Source organism: Phyllosticta capitalensis (genome assembly GCF_038381095.1).
Source record: "Phyllosticta capitalensis strain CBS 128856 chromosome Unknown BKA78scaffold_11, whole genome shotgun sequence".
Classification (NCBI taxonomy): domain Eukaryota; kingdom Fungi; phylum Ascomycota; class Dothideomycetes; order Botryosphaeriales; family Phyllostictaceae; genus Phyllosticta; species Phyllosticta capitalensis.
The window spans coordinates 1,721,125-1,744,596 of NW_027117449.1; the positions used below are offsets into that span (position 1 = coordinate 1,721,125).

The 23,472-nt window shown below is 54.9% G+C and overlaps 6 protein-coding genes across 6 annotated transcripts; 3 read left to right on the forward strand and 3 right to left on the reverse strand.

Moving 5' to 3' along the window:
* Window positions 1-491: 491 nt before the first annotated feature.
* On the forward strand, window positions 492-4,870 carry BKA78DRAFT_257943 (Hydantoinase/oxoprolinase-domain-containing protein; the record flags this gene model as incomplete). Its single annotated transcript, XM_066885230.1, has 5 exons — window positions 492-536; window positions 591-1,175; window positions 1,225-2,937; window positions 3,062-3,228; window positions 3,277-4,870. 5 exons carry the CDS (start codon window positions 492-494, stop codon window positions 4,868-4,870), a joined length of 4,104 nt encoding a protein of 1,367 aa, XP_066740100.1.
* Window positions 4,871-5,565: 695 nt separating this feature from the next.
* On the forward strand, window positions 5,566-7,488 carry BKA78DRAFT_46824 (aspartic peptidase domain-containing protein). Its single transcript, XM_066893239.1, has 3 exons — window positions 5,566-5,901; window positions 5,973-6,505; window positions 6,564-7,488. Exons 1-3 carry the CDS (start codon window positions 5,783-5,785, stop codon window positions 7,235-7,237), a joined length of 1,326 nt encoding a protein of 441 aa, XP_066740101.1. The 5' UTR covers window positions 5,566-5,782; the 3' UTR covers window positions 7,238-7,488.
* A 4,173-nt stretch (window positions 7,489-11,661) lies between these two features.
* Window positions 11,662-13,472, reverse strand: BKA78DRAFT_46844 (DHS-like NAD/FAD-binding domain-containing protein). Its single transcript, XM_066893241.1, has 2 exons — window positions 13,035-13,472; window positions 11,662-12,975 (listed from the first exon to the last, which is right to left on the reverse strand). The coding sequence occupies exons 1-2, from the start codon at window positions 13,155-13,157 to the stop codon at window positions 11,866-11,868; spliced, it is 1,233 nt and encodes a 410-aa protein (XP_066740102.1). The 5' UTR covers window positions 13,158-13,472; the 3' UTR covers window positions 11,662-11,865.
* A 473-nt stretch (window positions 13,473-13,945) lies between these two features.
* On the forward strand, window positions 13,946-16,643 carry BKA78DRAFT_299687 (uncharacterized protein; the record flags this gene model as incomplete). Its single annotated transcript, XM_066887088.1, has 5 exons — window positions 13,946-14,370; window positions 14,424-14,671; window positions 14,729-14,753; window positions 14,803-15,363; window positions 15,419-16,643. 5 exons carry the CDS (start codon window positions 13,946-13,948, stop codon window positions 16,641-16,643), a joined length of 2,484 nt encoding a protein of 827 aa, XP_066740103.1.
* A 608-nt stretch (window positions 16,644-17,251) lies between these two features.
* On the reverse strand, window positions 17,252-19,316 carry BKA78DRAFT_356830 (uncharacterized protein; the record flags this gene model as incomplete). Its single annotated transcript, XM_066892119.1, has 3 exons — window positions 17,252-18,457; window positions 18,505-18,958; window positions 19,015-19,316. The coding sequence occupies 3 exons, from the start codon at window positions 19,314-19,316 to the stop codon at window positions 17,252-17,254; spliced, it is 1,962 nt and encodes a 653-aa protein (XP_066740104.1).
* Window positions 19,317-19,902: 586 nt separating this feature from the next.
* On the reverse strand, window positions 19,903-22,653 carry BKA78DRAFT_289098 (uncharacterized protein). The gene is made up of 4 exons (XM_066885760.1): window positions 21,952-22,653; window positions 20,872-21,885; window positions 20,536-20,786; window positions 19,903-20,448 (listed from the first exon to the last, which is right to left on the reverse strand). The coding sequence occupies exons 1-4, from the start codon at window positions 22,269-22,271 to the stop codon at window positions 20,069-20,071; spliced, it is 1,965 nt and encodes a 654-aa protein (XP_066740105.1). The 5' UTR covers window positions 22,272-22,653; the 3' UTR covers window positions 19,903-20,068.
* Window positions 22,654-23,472: the final 819 nt, after the last annotated feature.

Below are 23,472 nucleotides of genomic sequence, written 5' to 3' on the forward strand. Positions count from 1 at the left end.
TGCGCTTGGCCAGCGGCCGCCTACTTTGACGACTGTGACGAGATCCTCCTATTCAAACCTTCACACGTTCTGCATCGCAGGGGATTCATGCGGAAAATGTTAGACGTGTGGGAACTCGTCCGAAACTGGGCCGGCGGCCTTATGGTGTTGTTCCTCGGCACCATGTCCCGATGTGTCGGCAAACACCAAATGACGACCAACTGACCATTGAGGATGAGGTCGCACCCACGTCTATCAGCTTATCGCTCCACGCCCCGTTTGGTCACTGCCAGCCAAGATAGGCAAGGATGCAATTGGATGCACTTCGACACTGTGCGATGGAAGAGACCGAATGGCCATGCTCCAAGACCGTATCTATCGGCTCGACGCGTCCGTTGACGAGACGCCGCTGACTGCAAGGCTGGACGGGGCTTGTTTATAAGACATGGGCCCGGCATGCAATCAATCACATCGCTCTTGATACCCTTTTCAAAATTCACGTTCGCTGCAAAATGTCGTCAACTTCCAGGGGTTACCGTCTTGGTGTAGACGTCGGAGTAAGTGCTCAAGGAGGAATCATAACTTTGAACAGTTTCTCATCCGCGGTTTAGGGAACTTTTACAGACGTCTGCGTCATCACCCCTGAAGGAAAGACGGTCCGTGCAAAGGTTCCAACCAACATTGTCGACCAAAGTGTGGCCGTCAAAGAGGGTGTAGACCAAGTACGGAAACTCCTGAAAGAGCAGTACGGCTGGGACGGCAAGTTTGAATATATCCACCATGGCACGACGACGGCCACGAATGCGATATTGGAGGGGAAAGGAGCAAAGACCGGCCTGATTGTCACTTCCGGCCACAAAGACATTCTCAGCTTCCGAAGATCCCAAATCCCCGGTGGTCTGGGAGCGTGGATTAACTGGGAGCAACCGAAGCCAATTGTACCACTGGAGAGAACAGTCGAGGCTCCCGAGCGTATTTCGATTCAAGGCGAGGTTGTGCGACCGCTAGACGAGGAAGAGTTCCGAAAGAGCTTGCAAGACTTGAAGAGGCAAAAGCCGGAGGCCATTTCCGTCAGTTTACTCAACTCGTTTGCCAACAACGCCCATGAGGAGGGCATTCGCAAAATTCTCAACGAGGAGTTTGGCCCTGATGTCGAAGTTGTTACTTCCACAGAGATTCTTCCTGAAATCCAAGAGGTGAGCTTCTTTTTTGGCGACGCATTGATGTCAATTCTGACAGTAGCAGTACGAGCGCACCGTCACCACGACAGCAAATGCTGTCGTCAAGCCAGTGGTCAAGAACTACTTGAATAACCTCAAGAACCTCCTGAGTCCTGACACAGACACATTACGAATCCTCAAGTCAGACGGCGACCTGACCTCGATCGATCTTGCTGGCCAACAGCCCGTCAACATCCTGATGAGCGGTCCCGCAGGAGGTGTCATCGGAGTCGGACATGTCATTTCCAAGAACACGCCATTCAAGAACCTCATCACTCTCGACATGGGCGGTACTAGTACCGACTGTGCTCTCATTCCTGGAACAAACGCCGTTCTTCGTCGCGAGACTGTCGTCGGACCGCTGACTGTCAAGGCGCCATCCGTCGACGTGCGCACAGTGGGAGCTGGTGGTGGATCCATTGCAAACTACAACAAGCTGACTTCGACGCTTCGCGTTGGCCCTGAATCGTCCGGAGCCCGGCCCGGACCTGCCGCATATGGAAAGGGCGGTACCCTTGCCACTGTGACAGACGCCAACTTGACCTTGGGATACCTTCCGTCCAAGCTTTTGGGCGGAGCCTTCCAGCTCGACGTCCAGGCTGCGGCTACTGCTGTCGAGTCGATAGCAACTCAGATGGGCCTCAGTGTGTCCCAGGCGGCAGAGGGTATCATCAACTTGGTCAACGAGACCATGTACGGTGCACTCCGTCTGGTCTCTGTCGAGCAAGGCTACGACCCGCGCGAATTCGCCTTGGTTGCTTTTGGTGGAGCCGGTCCCCTGCACGCAAACGCCGTTGGCAAGCTTCTTGGAGCATTCCCTGTCATCATTCCCCCTGCTCCCGGTATTCTGTGCGCTCAAGGAGATGCCACGACCAAGATGAGCCACGAGCAGTCCTGCACATACATCAAGCTGCTTTCCAACTCTTCGGCAGAGGAGCTCAGGGCTGCCTTTGACGAGCTCAAGGTTGGATGCACGGAGACGATGAAGAAGGCTCTCGCCACCGAGTATCCTGCTCTGGAGATTTCGTACCAAGTCGACATGCGGTACAAGGGCCAAGCCCTTACCCTTACGGTCGACATGGTAGAGGCAGACATCCTCAACGATACCGAGGCTCTCTTCAGTCTTCTCCGCCAAAAGTTTGCCGCGGTCCACGTGCAACAATTCAGCTTCTCCCTCCCTGACACCATCGACCTGGAAATGATGCGCCTGCGCGTCAAGGCCACCGACGGCTCTCCCGAAGTCACGATCCAATCCATCGAAGCCGCGCCGTCATCGACCCCGCCCGAGTCGGCCATCGTCTCGCGCAGCCCCATCGTCGTCAACGGCGAAAAGATCGAAGCCACCTTCTGGGACCGCGCCGCCATCTCCAAAAAGGGCTACCGCATCCCGGGCCCCTGCGTCATCACCGAGATGGACAGCAACACGCTCATCCTGCCGGGCTTCACGGGCGAGATTGACGGCATGGGCAACATCCTCATCAACCCCGACGACACGGCTCAGACTTGGGACGAAGAGTTGGTCGACACCCCCGAGTCGGCCCGCGAGGCTGTCGAGAAGAATCCGCTTATCCCCACCCTGATTGCGAGCTCCCTGGGAAGTATCCGCCGCGAGATGGATACCTTGATGTTGAGGTGTGCCATGAGTCCGGCCATCCGCGACCAGCAGGATGAGTTCAACGTCATCACAAATACGAGAGGACAGATGCTCGTAGGCCAGTTTGGCAGCTTCCTCGGCCAGGTATGTTCCCCTGCACGTTCTTGATATCTCATATTTTCAATTTCGAGTCCCCTCGACCCTAAATTTACCCCTCACCCCTGACCCCCTTTTCGGATGATGACTAATACTTTCTTCAACAACACAGTTCTTGAAGAATTGGAAAGGAACTATCGAAGAGGGCGATGTGTTTGTAACCAACGACACATACGAGACGGAGGGAGCCGTGTCCCATCTCAACGACGTGATTGTCATGCTGCCTATCTGGTACAACGGCAAGATTGTGGGATGGGCAGCGAACTTTGGCCATTTGACGTAAGCGCCTCCTCTAATTTCTGTCGTTCAAATACTGACTCAATGCAGCGATGTCCAAGGCAAGGTACCCGGCTCTATGAGTATCAATGCCTCAACCATCTTCGAGGACGGTCTCCAAATCCCGCCAGTCAAGCTCTATTCCAAGGGTCAGTTCAACGACAGCCTGCTCACTGTCTTCTGCCGCAACAGTCGCATCCCGGAATGGTTCCAAAGCGACTTGACTGCTCTTGTAGCGGCTTGCAAGACCGCAGCAACGCGTGTCTGCGAGCTGTGCGACCGCTTCGGCTTTGAAGTGTACCAAGCAGCCACCGATGACTTGCTGGAGCGCTGCCGTTCGGCAATCAGCCAGATCATCGAGACCAAGATCGGCGATGAGAAATCGAGCTTCACCGACTTCGTGGACGACAACGGCCACGAGGTCGGGCCGTGGGCGATATCCTGCTCGATGCAAAAGGTGGGCAACAAGCTGATATTCGACTGGGACGGCACATCGCCTCAGTCGCCCACATCCATCAACTACTACCTGTCGACACCCATGTTCAAGATGTTCATTGGATACTTCTTGCTCGCCATCTACGACCCCCACTGCGTCGTCAACGACGGCTTCCACGAGCTGGTCGATCTCAAGATTCCATCAGGGACAGTTCTGAGACCCATGAGGCCCGGTTCGCTTTCTTGCAGAACCCATTTCCTCGGCCGCATCATGGACGTCATCCAAGCCCTCTTCGGCCAACGCAACTCCGCATACCGCGCCGCGGCCGGTTTCTCCGACTCCCCGCATCTCTTCTACTCGGGCTGGAAGCCGAACGGCGAATGGTTCCTTCTGTACCAAATCGGCTTCGGTGGCGTACCGGCAAGACCACTTGGCGACGGTCCCGACTGCCACTGTCTCTTCCCAGCCATCAAGAGCATCCCCACCGAGAACATCGAACTCTACTTCCCCGTCATCGTCGAAGCCAACGAGGCCGTCGCCGACAGCGGTGGCGCGGGCTTCTACCGCGGCGGCAACGCGCAGCGCACCATGTACCGCTTCCTGTGCGCCGGCGAGGTCAGCATCCACGACGACCGCTGGCTCACCAAGCCGTGGGGCGTCAACGGCGGCGAGCCGGGCTCGCGCTCGCGCAAGGCCGTCTATCGCAACAACAGCTACAACACCCCAGACGCGGCCAAGCACTACGAGATCCTGCCCAGCAAGATGGACCACCTCGAGGTGCAGCCCGGCGACGTGCTCGAGTGGGTAACGTGGGGCGGCGGCGGTCTGGGCGACCCCCTGACGCGCCCGGCAGAGACGGTCGCCCTCGAGGTGCACCGCCGCCTGGTGACGGTCGAGGGTGCGAGAAGAAAGTACGGCGTCGTTGTCAACGGCGACGACTTCTCCGTCGACGTGCAGGCCACCGAGGAGCTCCGCGCCTCGATCCAGGCGGCACGGCCCGCCGGATGGAGCGACGTCAGCTACGACCGCGGCGGCTCGCTTGAGGAGATCATGGCGAAGGCGGAGGAGGAGACGGGCCTCAAGGCGCCCCGGCCGCAGTGGGAGAGGGATCCCTACGGCCCGCACATGAATGAGCCGTACGTGAAGAACTGGTTCAAGACGATGAGGGAGCGGGGTGGCTGGCAGTTGGACGACGTGGGGAAATTGTAAGGGGGTGAGTTGGACTCTGTCAGTGGATGTATTACGTTTTTTTCTCTTGCATTTTTATCTTCCTTTTCAACAAAATTTATCGCATTCAACTTCCTGTGGATTTGGATTCAACTTTCAAGATTAACGTCCCTTCGAAGTATGACTCAGGCATTCCCAGGAACTGGTTCTCGCAATTTACGTTTCATGGTAGTATGTACAAGGAGCATTCGTCATCTGGTGTGGCTCTGCGATGTTTGAAGCGTAGCTCTCAGGCTGATTCGATTTCTTAAATATTTCCTCATTCCCCCTCTTCGTCAACATGGTTCCTTGTAGTTGTGCTCTCAGACTTGGTCATTGCGCGAGTTGACGTTATCTTATGTTCCTGGATTTTGAAGTCAAGATATGTGTACAGGGAGTCATCAAACACCTTACTCACATCAACATTTGAGCTCGTAGAAGGATAGCTACAGGGAGCATTCAACCACCCCGCACCACCTTGGAGTCGCCATTTTCTTTTGCGGACGACTCTGATTCTGTCCTAGTATTGCTGGTTGGTCTCACACATCGATTGGCTGCCGCTACCAACATGGAGAAAGGTCAGTAACAGGTGTCCGCGCGTCGTTGCAAGCAGGTTGCGCAAATCAATCTAATCGCTCATCAAATACTAACAAAAAGGGTGTCCGGGCCAAGTGGCAGATAGGATGAAAAAGTACACAACATTCGGCCCCATGAACTCCGAGCATATGTCTTGGCCCCAGCGTGGTCATGCTGCATGACGCAGAGTGTGACACAACCGAACAGTTGCAGCTGTGTTGTACGACGTCAAACTCGGCATGCCGAATGAGGAAGATGGACTTCATAAGCCTCGTGTCGCGCTCCTGCTGACAGCTGGTCTCTCAGGAACCGGTGTCGCCTTTTCCTCACAGGAGAAACATGAGAGCGAAGGCAAGTTGGGCAGCTTGTCTGTGGGTCTGTATCTTTTTCCTCGAATTCATTTTGGTTTTAGCAGCGCAAGCACCAGGAGCGATCGACATCGCACCGAGTGGTTTTTGGTGAGCTCGTTTCTGTATTCTGTTAAGCTCTCTGTGACAAAAGAAGACTGACAAATGATGGTCAATGATAGGGATGGCCACGATGGGCCATGGTCGTCATTTGAGTTTCAATTGGGACCATCCAACAATCTGCAGCGCATCCGCGTCTTCCCCTCCTTCACAGCCGGCAACCTCTATCCCCTTGGCAATCCCGGTTGCCCTCAAGACAACGCTGCAGAGTCCAGCCAGCGCGGCAATCTCCCCTTATGCGACGACTCTCGCGGTGGTACCTTTGCGAGCAACCAGAGCAGCGACTGGGCCCCCATCGGCCCATTCACGTGGGGACAAGCGTCGAGTGCGCCGCACGTCGAAGTCAATGGGACCTTGGGGACCGAGACGGTTTGGATTACGCTGGACAACAAGACGACCAACGTTGGCACGCAGGTGGTCAATGTACTCTCTGGGGAGTGGCATCCGTGGGTCGGCTTTTTTGGCATCTCGCCGCTGTCGACGAATGTCGTCAATGCTTCAATCTCGCAGTCGACAACCACCCTTTTCGACAATCTCTGGAGTGGGAGGACAAAGGGCGGAAACTCATTTAGTTATACTGCGGGAGCATATTACCGTGCGTGGCCAAGAGCCTATGCTGCTATCGAAAGGCAGGTGAGGCTGACCTTAAACAGGGAATTTCACCGCCAGTCTTGTCATTGGGGGGACGGACACTTCGCGATTCGACGCTAGCACCTCCGTGCAGTTCGGAATGCGCCCAGATCCATCGACAAGCCTCCTCGTCGTTGTGAAAAACATTTCCACGGACGCGAATCTCGCCTCTCAACCAGCCGTCATCGTGAACGGCGCTCCCCAAGCGTGGATAGAACCGACCTATCCCTATTTGTATTTGGACCGCGAAACGTGCTCACTTTTCGCCAGCGCTTTCAACTTGACCTGGGACGCGCCATCCGAGTTGTACTTCATCGAAGACGACGTCCACGAGCGATTGACTGTGCTACGACCCAACATCACCTTTACGCTGTGCAGCTGGAGCGGCTTCACGAAAGACTACAGTCCATGCGCTGACTACGTCTTCCCCTACGCCGCGTTTGCAAAGAATGCGAGTGTCCCGCTCATCATAGACGCGAATGGCAAAGTCGTCACCAACGGCACATCGAAGCGCTATTTCCCCATCCAACCAACCAACGAATCGGTCGGCACCCTCGGCCGCACTTTTTTGCAGGAGACGCACATCTTTGCCGACTACGACAGAAGCGTGTTCAACCTGTCACAAGGAGTCTTCGACCGCACAGCGCAGTCCAACATCGTCGCCGTCCGGGCGCCAGACTCGGAGTCAGGTTCGTGACTCAACGCAGCCGATATTGCGGGGATCGTTGTTGCACTGATAGCCGTGCTGGCACCAATCGGCTATCTGGTACTGGCCAAAACCCGGAACTGGTGGCCGTTCAAATCAAAGGCTGGGACGAGAGTGGAGGAACAAGGCAAGCCGGAGCTCGATGGAACCGCAACTCCGTGGATGGAAATCAGTGGGAAGGAGAGAGCAGAGCTCCCAGGAGCTGAGAGACCGAATGAGATGCCGGATGTAAAGGAGAGAGAGGACGTTGAGCTTGTAGGAAGTATACCCCTGTACGAGTTACCAGCTGCAACAGAGCACAAATCCTGAATTGCTTTGGCAATGATTAAAACACTTCTATCATCGATGGGTATCTCTGGCCTCTATCCTCCTACAAATCTCAAAAGTCGCAAGCAAAATCCAGCCGTGCGCCTGATGACTCCATGGCAAACCCCCAATATTTAGGTTGCAAATCGAAGACACAGCTGCAATGGGATTTCAAACGCAAACATCATCACCACAGCAACAGCGCACCCGCCAAGAAAAGGGACAAAAGTGCAGTCGATACACTCACGACACCGCTCTTTTGCTGCCACGCCGCCGACTCGGAAGCCCTAGCGTTCGACGCCGAAGCTGCCGCTTTGCTGGCGCCCGCGTGCGCAGTCGTGGTTCTCGACCTGGCCATACTACTGCTGGTCCGCATGCCCGAGTCCGAAGACGAAGCGAAAGGGGCGTCAATCGACGTGGTGATTGTCGCGAGGTGGCCGTTGGAGGAGAAAGTGAGGGTGACTGGGACCGCATTGTGGTTGCTGCCGTTAGCCGAGGCCTGAGCGGCAGCCTTCGATACCTGAGACGCGTCGAGGGATGTGGTGGCTGTGACGAGCTGGCCGTTGGAGGAGTAGGTGAGGGTCATTGGGATAGCGGCGCCGGCGTCTGCCTCGGATATTTGAGATTGATCGAGGGCCGTGGTCACTTTTGCGAGGTGGCCGTTGGACGAGTAGGTGAGGGTGAGTGGGACAGCGGCTTCAGCGTTGTGGTTGCTGTCCTTGACGGAGTCTTTGGTGGCGACAGCGGCAGCGGCAGCGGCAGCCTCTGCGACCTGGGACTGATCAAGGGTCGTGGTGACTTTGACCTCCTGGCCGTCGGACGAGTAGGTGAGGACAACGGGGATTGGTGCGGCCGAGGCGCCCGTGGCTTGTGCAAGACTGACGCCGTTGAGCGACGCCGTGACGACGGCGGCTTGCGTGCCTGAAGAATAAGTCACAACTACCGGGACGGCTTGGGCGGCAGTGCCGTGGTTCTTGCTGGGGCTGCTGCCGTCTGATGAGCCAGAGCCGCCACTTTGATCATCCGCGATCTGATCGGAGGACGATCCGGAGTCGCTGTTGGAGCTGCCAGTCGGGTTCGGGTCTCCACCGAGAGCCGCAACAATGGCACTACCCACGCCAGCAGTCTTGGTTTTAGTGTTGGAGTTGCTGGGGACAGTGGCAGCAGCCGCCTCGACAGATTGATCAGAGACCTGGTCGGAGTCGTTCGATCCTGCGGAAGGGCTGGGATCGCCCGAATGCTTCGAGTCTGCCGTGACCTTTGCAGTCTCCTTTGGCAGGCCAGAATCGGTCGCGGCAGGTTTCTTCTCTGCCTGCTGGCTTGTCTGCATGGCCTTGGCAGCGGCAGTAGTTGTGGGAATGAGGTTGTCGGTCGGTTCTAACGCGGCCATCACGGCTTCAGCGGATGAGGTGGATGTGGCGACGAGGGCATCGTCGGTAGCTGAGACAAGCGCAATTGGCGGGTCAATGACACCCTCGAGGCAGGCGTTGCAGTTTTTCCACATCGGTACGAGAGTACGGACGGCGTCAGGGATGACAAGACGCGGTGCATAGTCGTCATAAATGGTAGAGCAGAGATTGGCTGTCGTCGTGTCGGTCCAACATCTGGACATGCCGCGGTAGACGTCAGTCGGGACGGTGTTGAGGTCTGCGAAGTCGAAGGACGAGGTCACCGTCACCCATTTGGTTTCTGATCTACCGATTGTGCGAATACTGGAAAGACTTTCCGGCGGGATGGGAACCATCAAGTTGGTCGTTGGTTGACCGCAAAAGGGGTGCTTGCCGTTGCTGTCCCGTTCGGGGGATAGACCAATGATGTAATCGACTGAGAGATAAACACTCGGCCAAGTCATGGTGTATCCTCTTGTCACAAACGTTGAAGGGTTTGGAGCAGGAGTGATTGTCGCCGCAGCAGCCATCGATTGGTCCCCGGCACACAAAGGCGTCGCCGTGGCGACGGGCCAGTAGAAAAGCTCGACTGAACGAGCCCGAATCTCACACATATTGCAGTGGTTGTAGTTCTTGCAGGGGCCACTGTCTGGATTGATGAAAGTGCTGTTGTTGGGGCTCGTCATCGTTGTGAAGTATGAAAAGTCGCTGGCCAGATCGAAGCACTGGTTGCCCGGAACCGAGCAAGTTGGGGTGGCGGTGATGGTATTGGTTGTTACATTAGCGACACCGGTAAAGGCGGGGACGACTGTCGAAGTCGTGTTGAAGGTGGAATACTCCGAATATCCTGGCGGCCCTCGAGGAACTTGATCACATAGCGTATGCAACGAAGCCGGAAGAGCGTTCTTGGTAGAGGACACTTTGATACTGATCGTGGGCTCCAACGTCGTATCAGTCTCCCAGGTTGAGAACCCTGCGTCGTAAAGATTCCAAGATGAAAGGCAGCTATATGCACTTGACAGGGATGGAGCGACGCTGATGCTGCTGGAATAGTTGAAGTATGCCGAAGCCGATGTTGAGGTGTCGTTGGGCAAGTCGGACATGTTGACATATGTCTTCCCAGGAACAGGCGGTGTCGTCGAAGTAGCAACAGCATCCTGGACGTCAGCGAGTGGAGTCATTTGGGTGCTTGTCGACAAGGGTTTCGATGATTCTGGTGGTGGCATAGTATCCGTGTAGGATCTGAATACTGAAGTCGTGGATGTTGATGACTCCTTGGATGTTGAAGCCGTCAGTGCAAAGGCGCTGTCCGCGGCATTTATGTCAGGGCCGTATAAATCAAGTATTTGGCCGTCTGAAGTGATTTGATAACGACGGATCAGAGAAAGATGAGCCATCCCATCTTGGACTATGTTGGGAAGTACAGGAGCCGGAGTTGGGGCAAAGAGGCCAGACACCGCCGCTCCGCTCGTGACAAAAGGAATGGACAGAGTTGACAAAGCCATGGAGGGCCAGAATCAGTGTGGTTTGCTCAATGCAAAAGAATGATGGATGGAATTCTTGTTGATGCAATCTTCATGATCGCTGGGAGTGAGCTTTATACGTCCCAATTTGGGGCAGTGGAGTCGCATGTTGACTAGGAGCCTGAGTATGAAAGAGCAGAGGTCCAGGTGGTGTTGTTTGCACGGGCAGGGTTGCGCCGCCCCGCCACTTAGCTGCCACCGGCAAGCTCCACGGTTTGAGACACCACAACGACATTGGAGGGACTGGAAGGATCGACGAGGGGTAAAAGCGTCCAAGGCGGTGTTGACCGCAGGAGATAATCCTTTCAGGTCGATGTCGCCGATGTACAGCGGAATGGTGTATCAGAGTCGACGAGAAACAAAAAACCATCCTCGGAAAAGATCCTGGGACACGTGGATGAAAAACACAAGCTGTGGTGGCCGAAAGTGTTCCGCGCGTTGAGCGCCCCTCTGTCTCGAGGCCGACTGAAAAATATTAGACTTCTCAGCCGCAAGCGGCTGCAGAGAGGACCGTCAGTTGAAGAATGCGATGAAATGTACCATAGTCCAGGCATAGCCTCTTGACAAGGACCCTGATTTCTTTTGGCTGGCCCTTCAAAAGCCGGAACAAGGCCTGATTGGTGGTACGATAACTTTTAGCCGACGTGAAGCAGCACTACTCTGGTAGCCTCAGCCAAGATTACTGTAGAAGGTTAAAGCCACCCGATCAAAACAGTGGACTAGTTGGATTCTGAGGGTCCAAGTTCCAGATAAGGGTATTCCGTAAGAGTCGGGAGAGGGAACGCGACAATACTGTGGTACTCCTCCACGTAGCGTTGGAAGCTGAGCAGCCCAATGTGGTCCCCATGAAGCTCACATTCCACAATGATTCTGCGCGCGTGACAAGTTCGGTAAGGGACAGAAAGGATGGTAAATGCACTGCCTAGTTGGATTGCAACACAGAAGTGACGCTCATCCAGATGCATGATCGCTCCTTGTGACCTGCTAATTCGCATTTCGTAAAAATTGGCGAGTGGATTGATCAAGCAGTGGTAGCATAGCTGTGCAGGCGCCAAAGGGGTACAGCCACATGCGCTAAACAAGCTGAACCTCGTGCAGCCACAGCTGAGCCTCCTCACCACCAAGAGCTCCAACCAGCAGAAAGCCCAGCTGCCGGAGGCTGAAGCAAATCCTGAATGAGTAACCGCAGTGACGATGTTTGAGGCTGAGACAGAGACGTTGATAACGGCTTGGCGAAGGAATAACGGAACACTGCCGCGCTGCTCATTGGAAAACAGAAGGGTATTTCACCGCCAAACAAAACTCATGTCTATTGCAAACCCGAAACGCCAAAGTCGAAGAAGTCCGAGGCATAGTCTCATTCCGCTCCACGTGCTCAGCTTCGAGATGAAAGACGGACCAATCAAAGCGAGCTCTTACTGCCCATATGGGGAAATACATGGGCCAAACCACCCTCGTTGAGATGCTTTTGAGGCACCTTGGGCGTATCGTTGCGGGTAATCTGCTCAGGCACTTCCTTTTTGCTGTCGGAGCTCGTGTCCAGCACGTTCCCCATTTCCGGAGAATGCTCCAGCACCTTTTCCGGCTCAGGGTCAGGCGGGCTTGCGGAGGACCCATGAGACTGCGGTGACTCTTCGCCCAAGAGATTCGACGATACTCTGAGAGTCTCATCGACGTCTTTTGTTAGCCTGTCAATCTCTTCTTCCACAAGCTCGTCTTTCGACTTCTCCTCTTCAGGCATTCTGCCCAGGTCCGCAGCGGCCTTGGGGACTGTCATGCGCCACAGCTCCTCCAATTCTTCTAGCCAGCCGCATGCCTTTGCCAGCTTCCGGACACCATCGTCACAATCGCCGAGTATGAGAACATCATCGCATCTGCTGCCCAAACTTCCCACCTGCTCCTTGTTGATCAAAACTCGTGGGACATCCTCTGAAACAAAACCTGGCAAGCTGGCGAATGGTTGAACCGTCAAGCTGGTGCCCATGACAATCGCCAGATCAGCTTCGGCAGGCTTGTCTCGGTTGTCGAAGAACTCCGATGGAAGCTGCTCGCCAAAGAAGACAATGTCAGGCTTCACTAGCCCATTGCAGTCGCCATTCAAGCACCGAGGTACTGTCTTGTTCTGAATAGCAGTCCGCATCTTGTCGTCCGGATACGGCGACTTGCATTCGATGCAGCGCTGGCGTGCGAAAGATCCATGCGCCTCGATAATCTTGTCGTCGGGCACGCCCGCCTCCCGCTCCAAACAATCGATATTTTGTGTGAACAGCTTCAGCAGTATTCCCTTCTTGTGTAGGAGTTTGATAAACGAGTGGGTAATAGTGGGACGGTATTTTCCAGGATACAGTTCCTGCGCTAGAGTGTAGAACGGCAAAGGATTCTCGCGAAAGTAGGAAATGTCGAACACGGCTTCAGCGTACGGTAGGTTGAGGCGCGCAAGGTTGGCGTAGAGTCCAGTATCGGGACTGCGAAAGTCTGGTATGCCTGCCGACGTGGAAATACCTGCGCCGACCTGAGAATGAAACGTCAGCCTCGTCATCTTAGCCATCAGCCTCGAAGATTGCCACTTACCATCACCACGACTTTTTTTGCGCGTCCATTGCGAAGGTACTTCGCGACACCCTCGACAGTGCGGTTTTCCAGCGTCACCGACGGCCTACTTGGGTCGACAATTGAACTCTCCTCTTGTCCCATTTTCCACCAATTCTTGCCCTTGCCGACCTTGCCTCTGTCTGGGTTTTTCCCTTTTCCTTGCCACGGTTTGCCGCCCTGGCGGTGAGCTTTGTGCTTTCGACCTATTGTGACGAAGTGGTTGAAGATACGACGTATGCGATGCACTTTGGCGACGATTCGATGGCTGATTCTGAGTCGAGAGATTTGGCAGCTGTCTTGAAGATGGTCTGGTGTCGCAGTGGCAGACGAGGCAGCCGCGGCGTCATAGCTCGGCCCGTCGATGACTAATCCTCCGCGGGCAACCACTCTCCACGACGTGTCCGTCCCTTTTTACAGACATGCACCATCTCTTCCATCTTTTGGCATAGTTCCAAATTCTTGGAGATCATGGGATCTCTCTAATATCTGTGTGTTGCGCGTCAGTCATAAGATTTCTTCAAAACTCACCTTTTCTCTTTTCGCCTTTCACATCTTCCGAGCTGGTTTTTACATCCGACCTGTCTCATTGCGTCCCAATGGAATACACAGATGGCACACTTGTCCTCCTCGGCTGGCCTTGGAACTCTCGGGGCTGCAGGGTTATCTTCAGCAAAATGCGCCCTCGCGACGTCGATGCTCCAGCGGGCACACTATGATTCGTGATGAGAATAACCAATCAGAATTCATCTGCGCCTTGAATGATGGGGGCCAGAAACTGCTGGAGGGGTGGGGTAAAACCGAACTACAGCCTGATCACTTTCTGTGACCAAGGCATCTCACAAACTCTTTAGTCGGCTCACTCGTTTCCGGGCTGGCAGCTCTCAGCAGCAATGAGCGACCCGTTGAGCATCACCACTGGCATCATCACCTTGATCGGAGCAACCGCCAAAGCGATCGAGTATGTCAAGGACGTCAAATCTGGTGGGAAAGACCGAACGAAGCTCCGTGACGAGCTGCGCTCTGTCACTTGCCTCCTTGAAATGCTCCACGATCGAGTTGAAGAGCAGGACGAGTCCGATAATGATGAGAGTCTCAGACCAGCCGCTGTTGCATCGTTAGCAGGCCCCGACGGGCCACTGGATAGAATGAAGGCTACGATGGAGGATATCGTCGCGAAGCTCGCGCCTCAAGCTGGCTTTCGAAAGCTCGCACAACCTCTTCAGTGGCCGTTTGACAAGAAGGACATATTGGAGCTCCTTGCGACGATCGAGAGACTGAAGTCGCATTTCACACTTGTCCTTCAGAACGATTTGGTGTACGTTGCAGTACAATCTTTGGGTCACATGACGAGGCTGACCGCGATTGTAGAGCACTCTCCAAGCTCACAAATGAAAAGGTTGGCCAAATCAGTCAACAGCTTGACGACATGGATCTGAGAAAAAGAGATGAGGAAGCGGAGCAAATTCTTGCTTGGATGAGCCCAACCTCTTTCCAGGCGAGGCAAGCCGACGTTCTGCAGAGTGTTGAACCTGGCACTGGAAAGTGGTTTCTGGAGACCAAAAATTATCGGGATTGGCTGGCAGGACATGTAAATTTGTTGTGGTGTCCTGGCATACGTAAGTACAACCCAGATTCACTGGGAGTCCTCAAGATCACTCTGACAATCTGGATAGCCGGCGCTGGAAAGACTCGGCTGGCGTAAGTGCTGTCAATCAGTGAGAAACGAATGTAAAACTAATGAAGACAGCTCGCTTGCGGTGAACTCGGTGGAGTCAACCGGCAGTGTTTTCGCCTACATTTATTGTGACTACAACCAGATTGGGTCTCAGACGCCCTCGGCTTTATTGTCAAGCCTCCTAGAACAATTCTTACGCCGAACGACTCGCTCCGGTCTCCCTGAAGAGGTTAATTCACTCTACAGAGAGCACGCCCGGGCAGGGACCCGTCCCACAGTCGATCAGCTTGCTGAAATGTTCAGACGGCTCACAACATCACACAAAAACATATTCATCGTGGTAGATGCTCTCGATGAGTTCGCCTCTTCAGACGAAGCAGCGCTGGAGTTCGTCGACACTATCCGAAGACTCGGCAGCAACATTCGTCTGCTCATAACATCACGACACTCGACCAATTTCGATAGCTTTTTCGAAGATGCCACGCGTATCAATATTGCTGCCCAGGGTCAGGATATCCAGCTCTACCTGGAGACGAATATCCCTAAACAATCAAGGCTGGCGAGGCATATCCGCGCCGACCCAAAGCTTCAGGAGGAAATTGTCCAAAACATTTCACAAAATGCTCAGGGAATGTAAGTGATTTGCCAACTCTAGACACACGCTCGTACTGACCGGGAGTCTCCGTAGGTTTCTCCTGGCAGCTCTCAACTTGGATTCTCTCTCCCGCAAGATGACACGCCGAGACGTTCGCTCCTCCTTGTCCAGCTTGCCTAAGACCCTGGATGCCACATACGAGCAAGCACTGGTTCGAATTCGAACACAAGCTCAGGAAGATGTCGAGTTGGCCGAGACTGTCATTTTTTGGATTCTTTGCGCCCGGCGACCGTTGCGCGTTCCTGAGCTGCAGCATATGTATGCTGTCCACTGCTTAGCCCAAGATAACGACAACAAGCCAATTTATTTGCATGAAGACGACCTGCCGCCTGGGGACATTATTACCGGAGTCTGTGGCGGTCTGATTGTGGTCGATGATGCACTCTACAGACCCGAGCGGTATTTTCCACGGCTCAAGGTTGATATGACCTCCAGAGTAAGACTGGTTCACTACACAACCCAGGAGTATCTTCTTCGGACTCACCACGAACGCGTTCATGAATCACGGCTTGAGCTCACTCGGGTCAGTCTGAAATATCTTCAGCTGTCAAACTTTTCAGATGTGCCTGGCTGGTCAATTGATACCCTTTTTAGACGCTTGGACGAATTCCCATTTCTCGACTACGCAGCAAGATACTGGGGACCTGGAATTGACGCCGCGGGCATGGAAGCTCTCTGGGAGCACATTGACGGTTTTCTGTCTAACAAGGCGGCCCTGAGCGTGGCACTTTGGATTCATAATTACTACCACCACGGGCCCATGTTTCGTGCGACCGGAGTCGAAGTTCACGTACTCGTCGTTGTGGCATCATTCGAGCTTCCTGAGCTCCTGGAAAAGCTTGTGCTACAAGGCCATGATATTGAAGGAAGCGGAAGCGACGGGGAAACTCCGCTCATCAGGTCGGCGTGGCTTGGACACACAAAAAACATCACGACCTTGCTTCGGCTTGGGGCAAACATCGACGCCACTGATCGTTTTGGTCGTACGCCGATTTTCAAAGCGACATCATATAAGGAAGCCGCCGCTGTCAAGGCGCTTATCGACGGTGGTGCCAACGTCAATAAACGCACGGATTCTTCGACAATCCTTATGGAGGCTGCTATCTCCGGGAAAATTGACATAGTACGGATTTTGATTGATGCAGGCGCGGATGTAAATGTACAAGACGAAGATGGGAGAACAGCGTTGACTCTCGCAGAAAAAATGCGATACAGGGGGGACATTGCCGAATTGCTCAGGGACGCAGGGGCCAGTTGACCACTTGATCGCGCTGGCAGAAGGGCATTTTAAGGCATACAATCGGGGCCTCGCGACTCCTACTAGATTCCCCTTCTCCCGTGGTGATTACGAGGCTCTCTCGCAGTGCAAAATGGGTCGCTTTGACTATCCCTGATGACTGCTTACGGCACCACGGGTTTGGGTCATTAGCAACCCAGACTCGACAAGTGCTGCAACAAGCATAGAAGGAGTGAGAACTCCCTATGGCCCTTGTAGAAGACTCCGAATCAAGAAGCTTAAAACCCGGGTCGCAAGCAACGCAGCATGCCTATTGCTGAGGTTGCACGCTGGTCAAATAAACCATAGAAGGGAGCTGGCAGCAGAAGAGTCTGGTCACACCAACATCAGTACCCGTTTAATGAACACACTGCATACGATTGGACTATCCGACATGGTTCATTCGGCACCTCGAAGATTGCGACCACCTAGGTTGCAATGCTGCAGCGAAACCCTACCGCCACGAACTTCTCACCCGTGTTCCATCCGGATCCCGCAATAACCTTGCAAGCAACAATCTCAACCCCTGAATTTCTCCCTGGCCACAAGCAGAGCAAGACACCAGACCTCCAGTCAATACCTTCAACAGATCAAACCATCTCATCTGGCTCCGACTTTATCTCCGCCTGGTCCGACTCCGACTTGATCTCCGTGTCATGCACGCCAACGTCGTATCCCACGTACTCGACGCGGTATGTGGTTCCAACAGCAGCCGGGCGCCTGCGGTGATACGTGCAATACTTTGAGCCAGAAACACTGGGGACGTTGCAGTCTTCAAACATCTGGCATCGCGGTTGACCATTGATCGTACCGTGCTGCAACTCAGGAAGCGGTCGTTGGGTGGACAAGGTAAAGTCGTCGACTTTGAGAACCTGAAACGGTCGCAGTGACGAAAGGTCGGGGACCCAAAAGTCGGCCGCCGTGTCAAACAAGCGATCAACAAGTGCAGACACAGAGGAATAGCGTTCCGAGTGGTTTCTCTCCATGTCCCTGCGTTTTCTCAAAGGCTCGTACGCGGAAGAGCTTGGAGAGGAGTCCCAGCAGAGCTTCCACACGTCCGCGTATCGACGTGGACTCCATCCGACAGTGTTCGTCTTGATTCCAATCATGACTGCGTCACGGATTGAGAGACATGGTGTATTCAGAAACTTCTGTCGGACATTTCTCACCACTGTTTCGTTGAGCTTCTCGCTCTTCTGGGGAGGGTCGCTTGCGGCATACGTCCAGCCATGGAAGGTTTTGTTCTTTCCCCAGCCACCGTTGACACGGGTGTACGGAATGCCCTGATCCCACGAGCCCAACAGTCTCAGCACGCACGGGACAATCTTGACATGACCCTGTATCGACTGCAGTATGATGGCGGTGTTCAACTGAGATTGAGAGACTGGGCCGGGGTGACTTTCCACAAGGACAGGAATCGCGAGTTGTACCGACGAGGAGCTTTCGAGAAGGCTTTGAGCCACGATAGACAGACTTTTTTGAATCGTGGCGTGGTAGAAATCAGGGCCGATGTTCAAATTGTAGAGCTTTCTGGAGACTTCTTGGACAGTCAGGTCTGGAGTGCCATACCATACATAATCAAGTTGCATGAATGACTGCATGTAGTGTCCTCCGTGGAGAGGAAAGCTCGGCCTTTGGAATGGAGGGAGCCTTTTCCCTTGTTCAGGATGGCCAGGGTGAAGATTGTCAGTGTCTCTGCCAATCACTCGATACAGACCTTGCCATCCAGCGGCTACCTTCCAGTTCCAAGGGCAGCCAACAAAGGGGACGGGGTGGTCATACGCGTGACGTGTGTCCTACCCAAGTCAATATGAAAGTCCCAGAGGCTCGAGGGGAGACATACCCAAGCCACGGGGCCCAAAGCCCTTCCGTCGACCATGGAGTCATCATACGCGGAGTCTAGATCTTCAGACTTGACTTCAATGTCCTCCTCTTTCTTGATCTCCCTCAAGTCATCATATGCGGGATCCAGGTCCTCAAACTTGACTTCAACGTCTTCCTCCTCCTTGATCTCCCCCGTGATGACGTAGCCTCTCTCAGTATTTGGCACCGGCGCAGGTAGATGGGCCTCGCGCTGCAGATCTTCGTCCTTGACTGCGGCTTTCTTTTTCTGCTTTCGCTTTTCCCGTTTCCTCTCCCTTCTCGCCTCTTGCGCCACGAATTTGTCTACGACCTTTCCGACAACAAAGGTCTTGTTTTCATTGTTCAGAGTCCGGAACTCTGCGCTTCCCTTCAACAATGCTTTTCGAACAAGTCCCTTCGTAGGTTTGGTTCCTTTGACGACGCGGGCGAAGGCACTGATTGGTGATTCGTGTCAATAGATGAGAAGTTTGAATGAAATCAGGGCACTTACGCAATCTCATTTTCCCTGACTTTACGGACGCTGGCTTGTGGTGTTGCCCCCAAAGGAAAGGTACGGGCAAGGCTCTTTATATCGGCGGCCGTGACGGTTGCCATGGACATGATCCTGGCGACAACTTCCCTGTCGAGTTCCCTGACCTTTTCTCCATCGACGATGCTGGTAGTTCCTACGCTGTCAATGCTCGTGACCTTTGCTCCATCAATGATGGTCGTGTCTCCCGACCCATCAACAACATTGACCGTGCCTCCACTCTGCGTGATGACCACGTCTCGGTCGCGGTGACGAGTCGCCATAGCTGCAGAAAGCTCACCACCAGCGCCAGCTTTGGAGGCCGCAAAACCGTTGTGTTGACCTCAGCTCCTTGAGCGTAGCTCAGAGTTCGCCGCGAATGAAGAGACCGAACAGGTCGTCAGGCTCAGCGGCGTCACCGGACAGACTTTTCTGCTCTCGCTCGAAGCAAGTGGTTGCGGTGCGGCTGCGCCGAGCAGACGAAAACAAAACGGAAGCGTAGATGCAGCGGTAGAGCCCAACTCGTCGAGATGACGAACGTCGCGACAGAATTTTGGCGAGACGGGAGGTGGAGGTGGTGGGTGAAAGTCGAAAAGAAGGCCAGAGAAGGTAGGTGGAAGGAGGAAATCAGCAAGGCAGCGCCGTCTCGATGCGGAAGGCGCGCGGCGGGTGGTACCTACCTGACGATAGAGCCCAGGCGGCACATACAGAGGAGCACCTCTAGTCGTGCGCGCACACAACGCGACTTCTGCTACCAACATACCTATGTCATCTACATCGCACTCGCCGCCGAGAAGCAGCGCAAAGAATCTGGCGGATGGCTTGGTGGTGAGTGATTTTGAAGATGAGGATGGAAAGGAAAGGAACAAGAAAGAGGAATACGGACTGTGTCTGACTTCTGATGCTAAGGATCTTATCATGCATGCAGTCTGCCTACCTTACTCACCATGTACATGTGTACCTGACTAATATCTTGTATGCCTTCGAGACATGAACACCTACAGCAACACGCCCATCAATCCACCATCACATCCGTCTACGCACCAACCTGCACATCCGCTCCGCCCTTAACCCCGTTCTCACCCGCCAGCACCACGGCCGCTCTCTCCCCCATCCTCCCTCCTTCTCCCTTCCCCTCCTCCCCATTCTCCCCATCCACCTCCTTGCCCACGTACCCAAGCGCACCCATCTCCCTCTCCCTCAACTCCCTCACTCCCCTACGCACCTCATCAGCATCGATGCCAATCGCGCGCACCCACGCAGGGTCGAGGGCGTCGAGGCGCAGATACGGCGCCAGGTCTGCGATGGGCGAGGTCTTGAACTCGCGCGTCCAGCCCATGCCGAGGTGCGCCCACGGGTTGGCGAAGGCGTAGGAGAGAGTGAAGTCTTCCCAGCGCGGGGAGGCGATTGTTTGCACTGTGCATTATTATCAGCACACATGCCCCTTCCTCTTCCCCTCCAACTCTCCCCCCACCGGCAAACAAACAGGAACCACAAACTCACTATAATGCAGACTACTGCCGGGCCACACGGCATTGACGCGGCCGGTGACGTTATCGCGATACCAGCTGCGGCAGCCGCTCTTCCACACCGTGTGCTTGTACCACTCCTGGGCGTGGGCGTTGAAGGCGTCCGACACGTCCTGCCGCGGCGCCCACGCGCGCACGTGGTCGCGCTGCATCTTGTGGATGACCTGGATTGCGTAGTCGGCCACGGCGCCCAGGGGCCCCGTCACGCTGCCGGATTCGACGGGCCTAGTGGGGGAGGATTGGGTTAGTGGGGAGGATGGTAGATCATCAGGGGGTGGGGAGGGGCATAAGGGGGAGGGACCGTACGCACCACGTGGGGCCCAAAAACATGATGAAATTGGGAAAACCGGGGACGCCGAGCCCGAGGTAGCTCTCCGGCCACTCCCTCCAGTACTCCGCCAACTCGCGTCCGTCCCTCCCCGTGACGGGGAAGCGCGGACGGTAGCTAACATCGAAGCCAGTGGCCGCAACAATGACGTCGGCGGGCCTCTCGGCGCCCTCACTGTCCACCACGCCGGCGGGGGTGACGCGCTCGACGGCGGCAAAGTGGACATCGACGTTGGGCTTGGTGATGGCGGCCATATAGGCGTCGCCGGGGGTGACGCGGCGGCAGCCGACGTCGAAGGTGGGCGTGAAGCCGGCGAGGAGGCGCTCGTCGCCAATGTGCTCGCGCATGCGCTGCGCCAGGGTGGCTTTGGCGGCCGCCTGCGCGTCGCTGTCGGCGTACATGAGCGGCCACAGGTTGTTGACGTCGTGCTCGATCTGCTTGGCGTGCGCGACGAGGCTGGCCGGGTCGCGTCTGAAGTCCTGCTTTTCGCCGTCGGCGTAGTCCTTGCGCCCCCCAAAGGCCGCCCCGAAGTCGACGAACCATACTCCGGTCCGCACGTAGACGTCCAAATGGCCGGCGTAGGGCTGCATGCTCGGCAGCGTTTGGATCGACGACGCGCCGCTGCCGATGATGGCGATTTTTTGGTCTTTCCATTGCGGCGGGCCAAAGTCGCGCGGCCACTCGGCCGTGTGGACAACGGGGCCGTGGAAAGAGTCGATGCCGGGAATGTTGGGGTGTTTGGGGGCGTTGAGGATGCCTGTGGCGTAGAGCAGCAGGTCACACGAGTCGGAGAATTCTTCAATGGAGGAGGACGAGGTGCGGCGCTGGAGAGTGAGGTCCCACTGGCCGCGCTCTTCATCCCAGGTGGCGCCGCGGACCGTGGTCGAGAAGGTCATGTATTTGCGCAGGTCAAACACGTCGCACACTCTATCGAGGTACGCCCAAATGTCTGTCGCCGACGAGAAGAATTTGGGCCAGTCGGGGTTGAGTGCGAAACTATTTCTCATCAGTCCAGTTCCCCATGACTTTCCCCAATTCAACCCCTAGTATGCAAAAACTCACTTGTACGTATACGCATGACTAGGTATATCGCAAGCACACCCGGGATACCTATTCTCCAGCCAGGTGCCACCAATATCCTCATTCTTTTCGTAAATCTTGAACTCGACATTCTCGCACTCCTTCTGGATCTTGTACGCATTGAGGATGCCAGAGAAGCCCGCGCCGATGCAAATCACCTTGAGCGGCCGCGCGGCCGGGTCGTCGTAAGTAATGTCCGGCACGTGGTAGCCAGAGGAACCCGGCGTCGAGTAGTCCCAGCGACCGTCCTTGATCCATTCGGCCGCCACGGCAGCATTGTGGGCGGAGGTAGAGGCAACCATGGTGGCGTGGGTGGTTTGTATGGATGACCGATGGATAGAAATGACGGAAAGTGGAGTGCAGAAAGAGAAGAGCAAAATGAAGCTAAGCAAATGCACCACCGCGGTACAGCAGACTTTCTAAGAAATGCAGCAGCAGCAACAGTCCAACTTAAGCAAGAAACGAAAGTCGACCGCGCTCACCTACCATACGGCCGAGGCATATCAACCGTCGTGTAGCCCCCCTTCGGCTGTTAGAGCTCCCAAGCTGCTCATAGCTCCGTTCCACCTCAACCACAACACAAGGTACAAGGACTTCTTGTCATTCGATCACTGCCGGCGCACTCATTCGCCAACAGTCCCACCACCACATTCGCATCATTTGGCCCATGGTGCCGGTATCCGGTGGCACTAGGTACGTCGCCACACCACCTCCTCGAGCGCATGTACCGTTGGGGACCCTCCGCTTTCCCAAACAGGGAAAATTGATATGGGCGACACCAATCACGTCGCTGCGCCAGCGGGCCGGTTCCGTTGCATTGCGTGCATGCAAGTGGGGAAGGCGTATCGACGTCCGAGGTAAACGGCCTTGGGGGCTGCGGGGATCCTGAGCTCCATGGTCGTTTTTGGTGCCGTCAACGCTAGCTCGGGTGTTGTGCATATAGCGTGATGAACGCCTGCAGCAGCCGTTGTGGGGCTGAATGACCCTAGACGACGACGACGTCAAGTGACGTACTTCGGACGTCGAAGGCGCGGATGTGGATGCGGATGCGGATGCGGGCGAACCCGACAGTCCGGCGAATGCATGCGCAGCTTTCGGTTGACGACTGGATAGTAATCGTCTGGAAATGCGAAAGTTTGAAGAAACAACCATTGAAATTGCGTACTAAAGAGAAAGTGTTTTTGTTAGAAGTCAGTGAAGCATCGCCGCAAGCAACCACACCAACCTTGTTACCTATAATTCCACAAGAAAGAGAAGCAAGGGGCGAAAGATAAAAGACCATTCGATTGCCAAGTTGTAGGAGACGCTCGACTCTCAAGAATCTAATCCATCAGGCACACAGCCCACAGACCAAGAAGGCAACAGCAACACTTCTAAATCATACAAAACGAGAGATCCGAGAGAAAAACGCTTTTTCTCCTCCCCAATAAGGCGGGCTCCAAAGATGGGCTTTTCGACCCAAAAACAAGAACGATGATAAAGCAATGCTTGGGGGATGAGAAT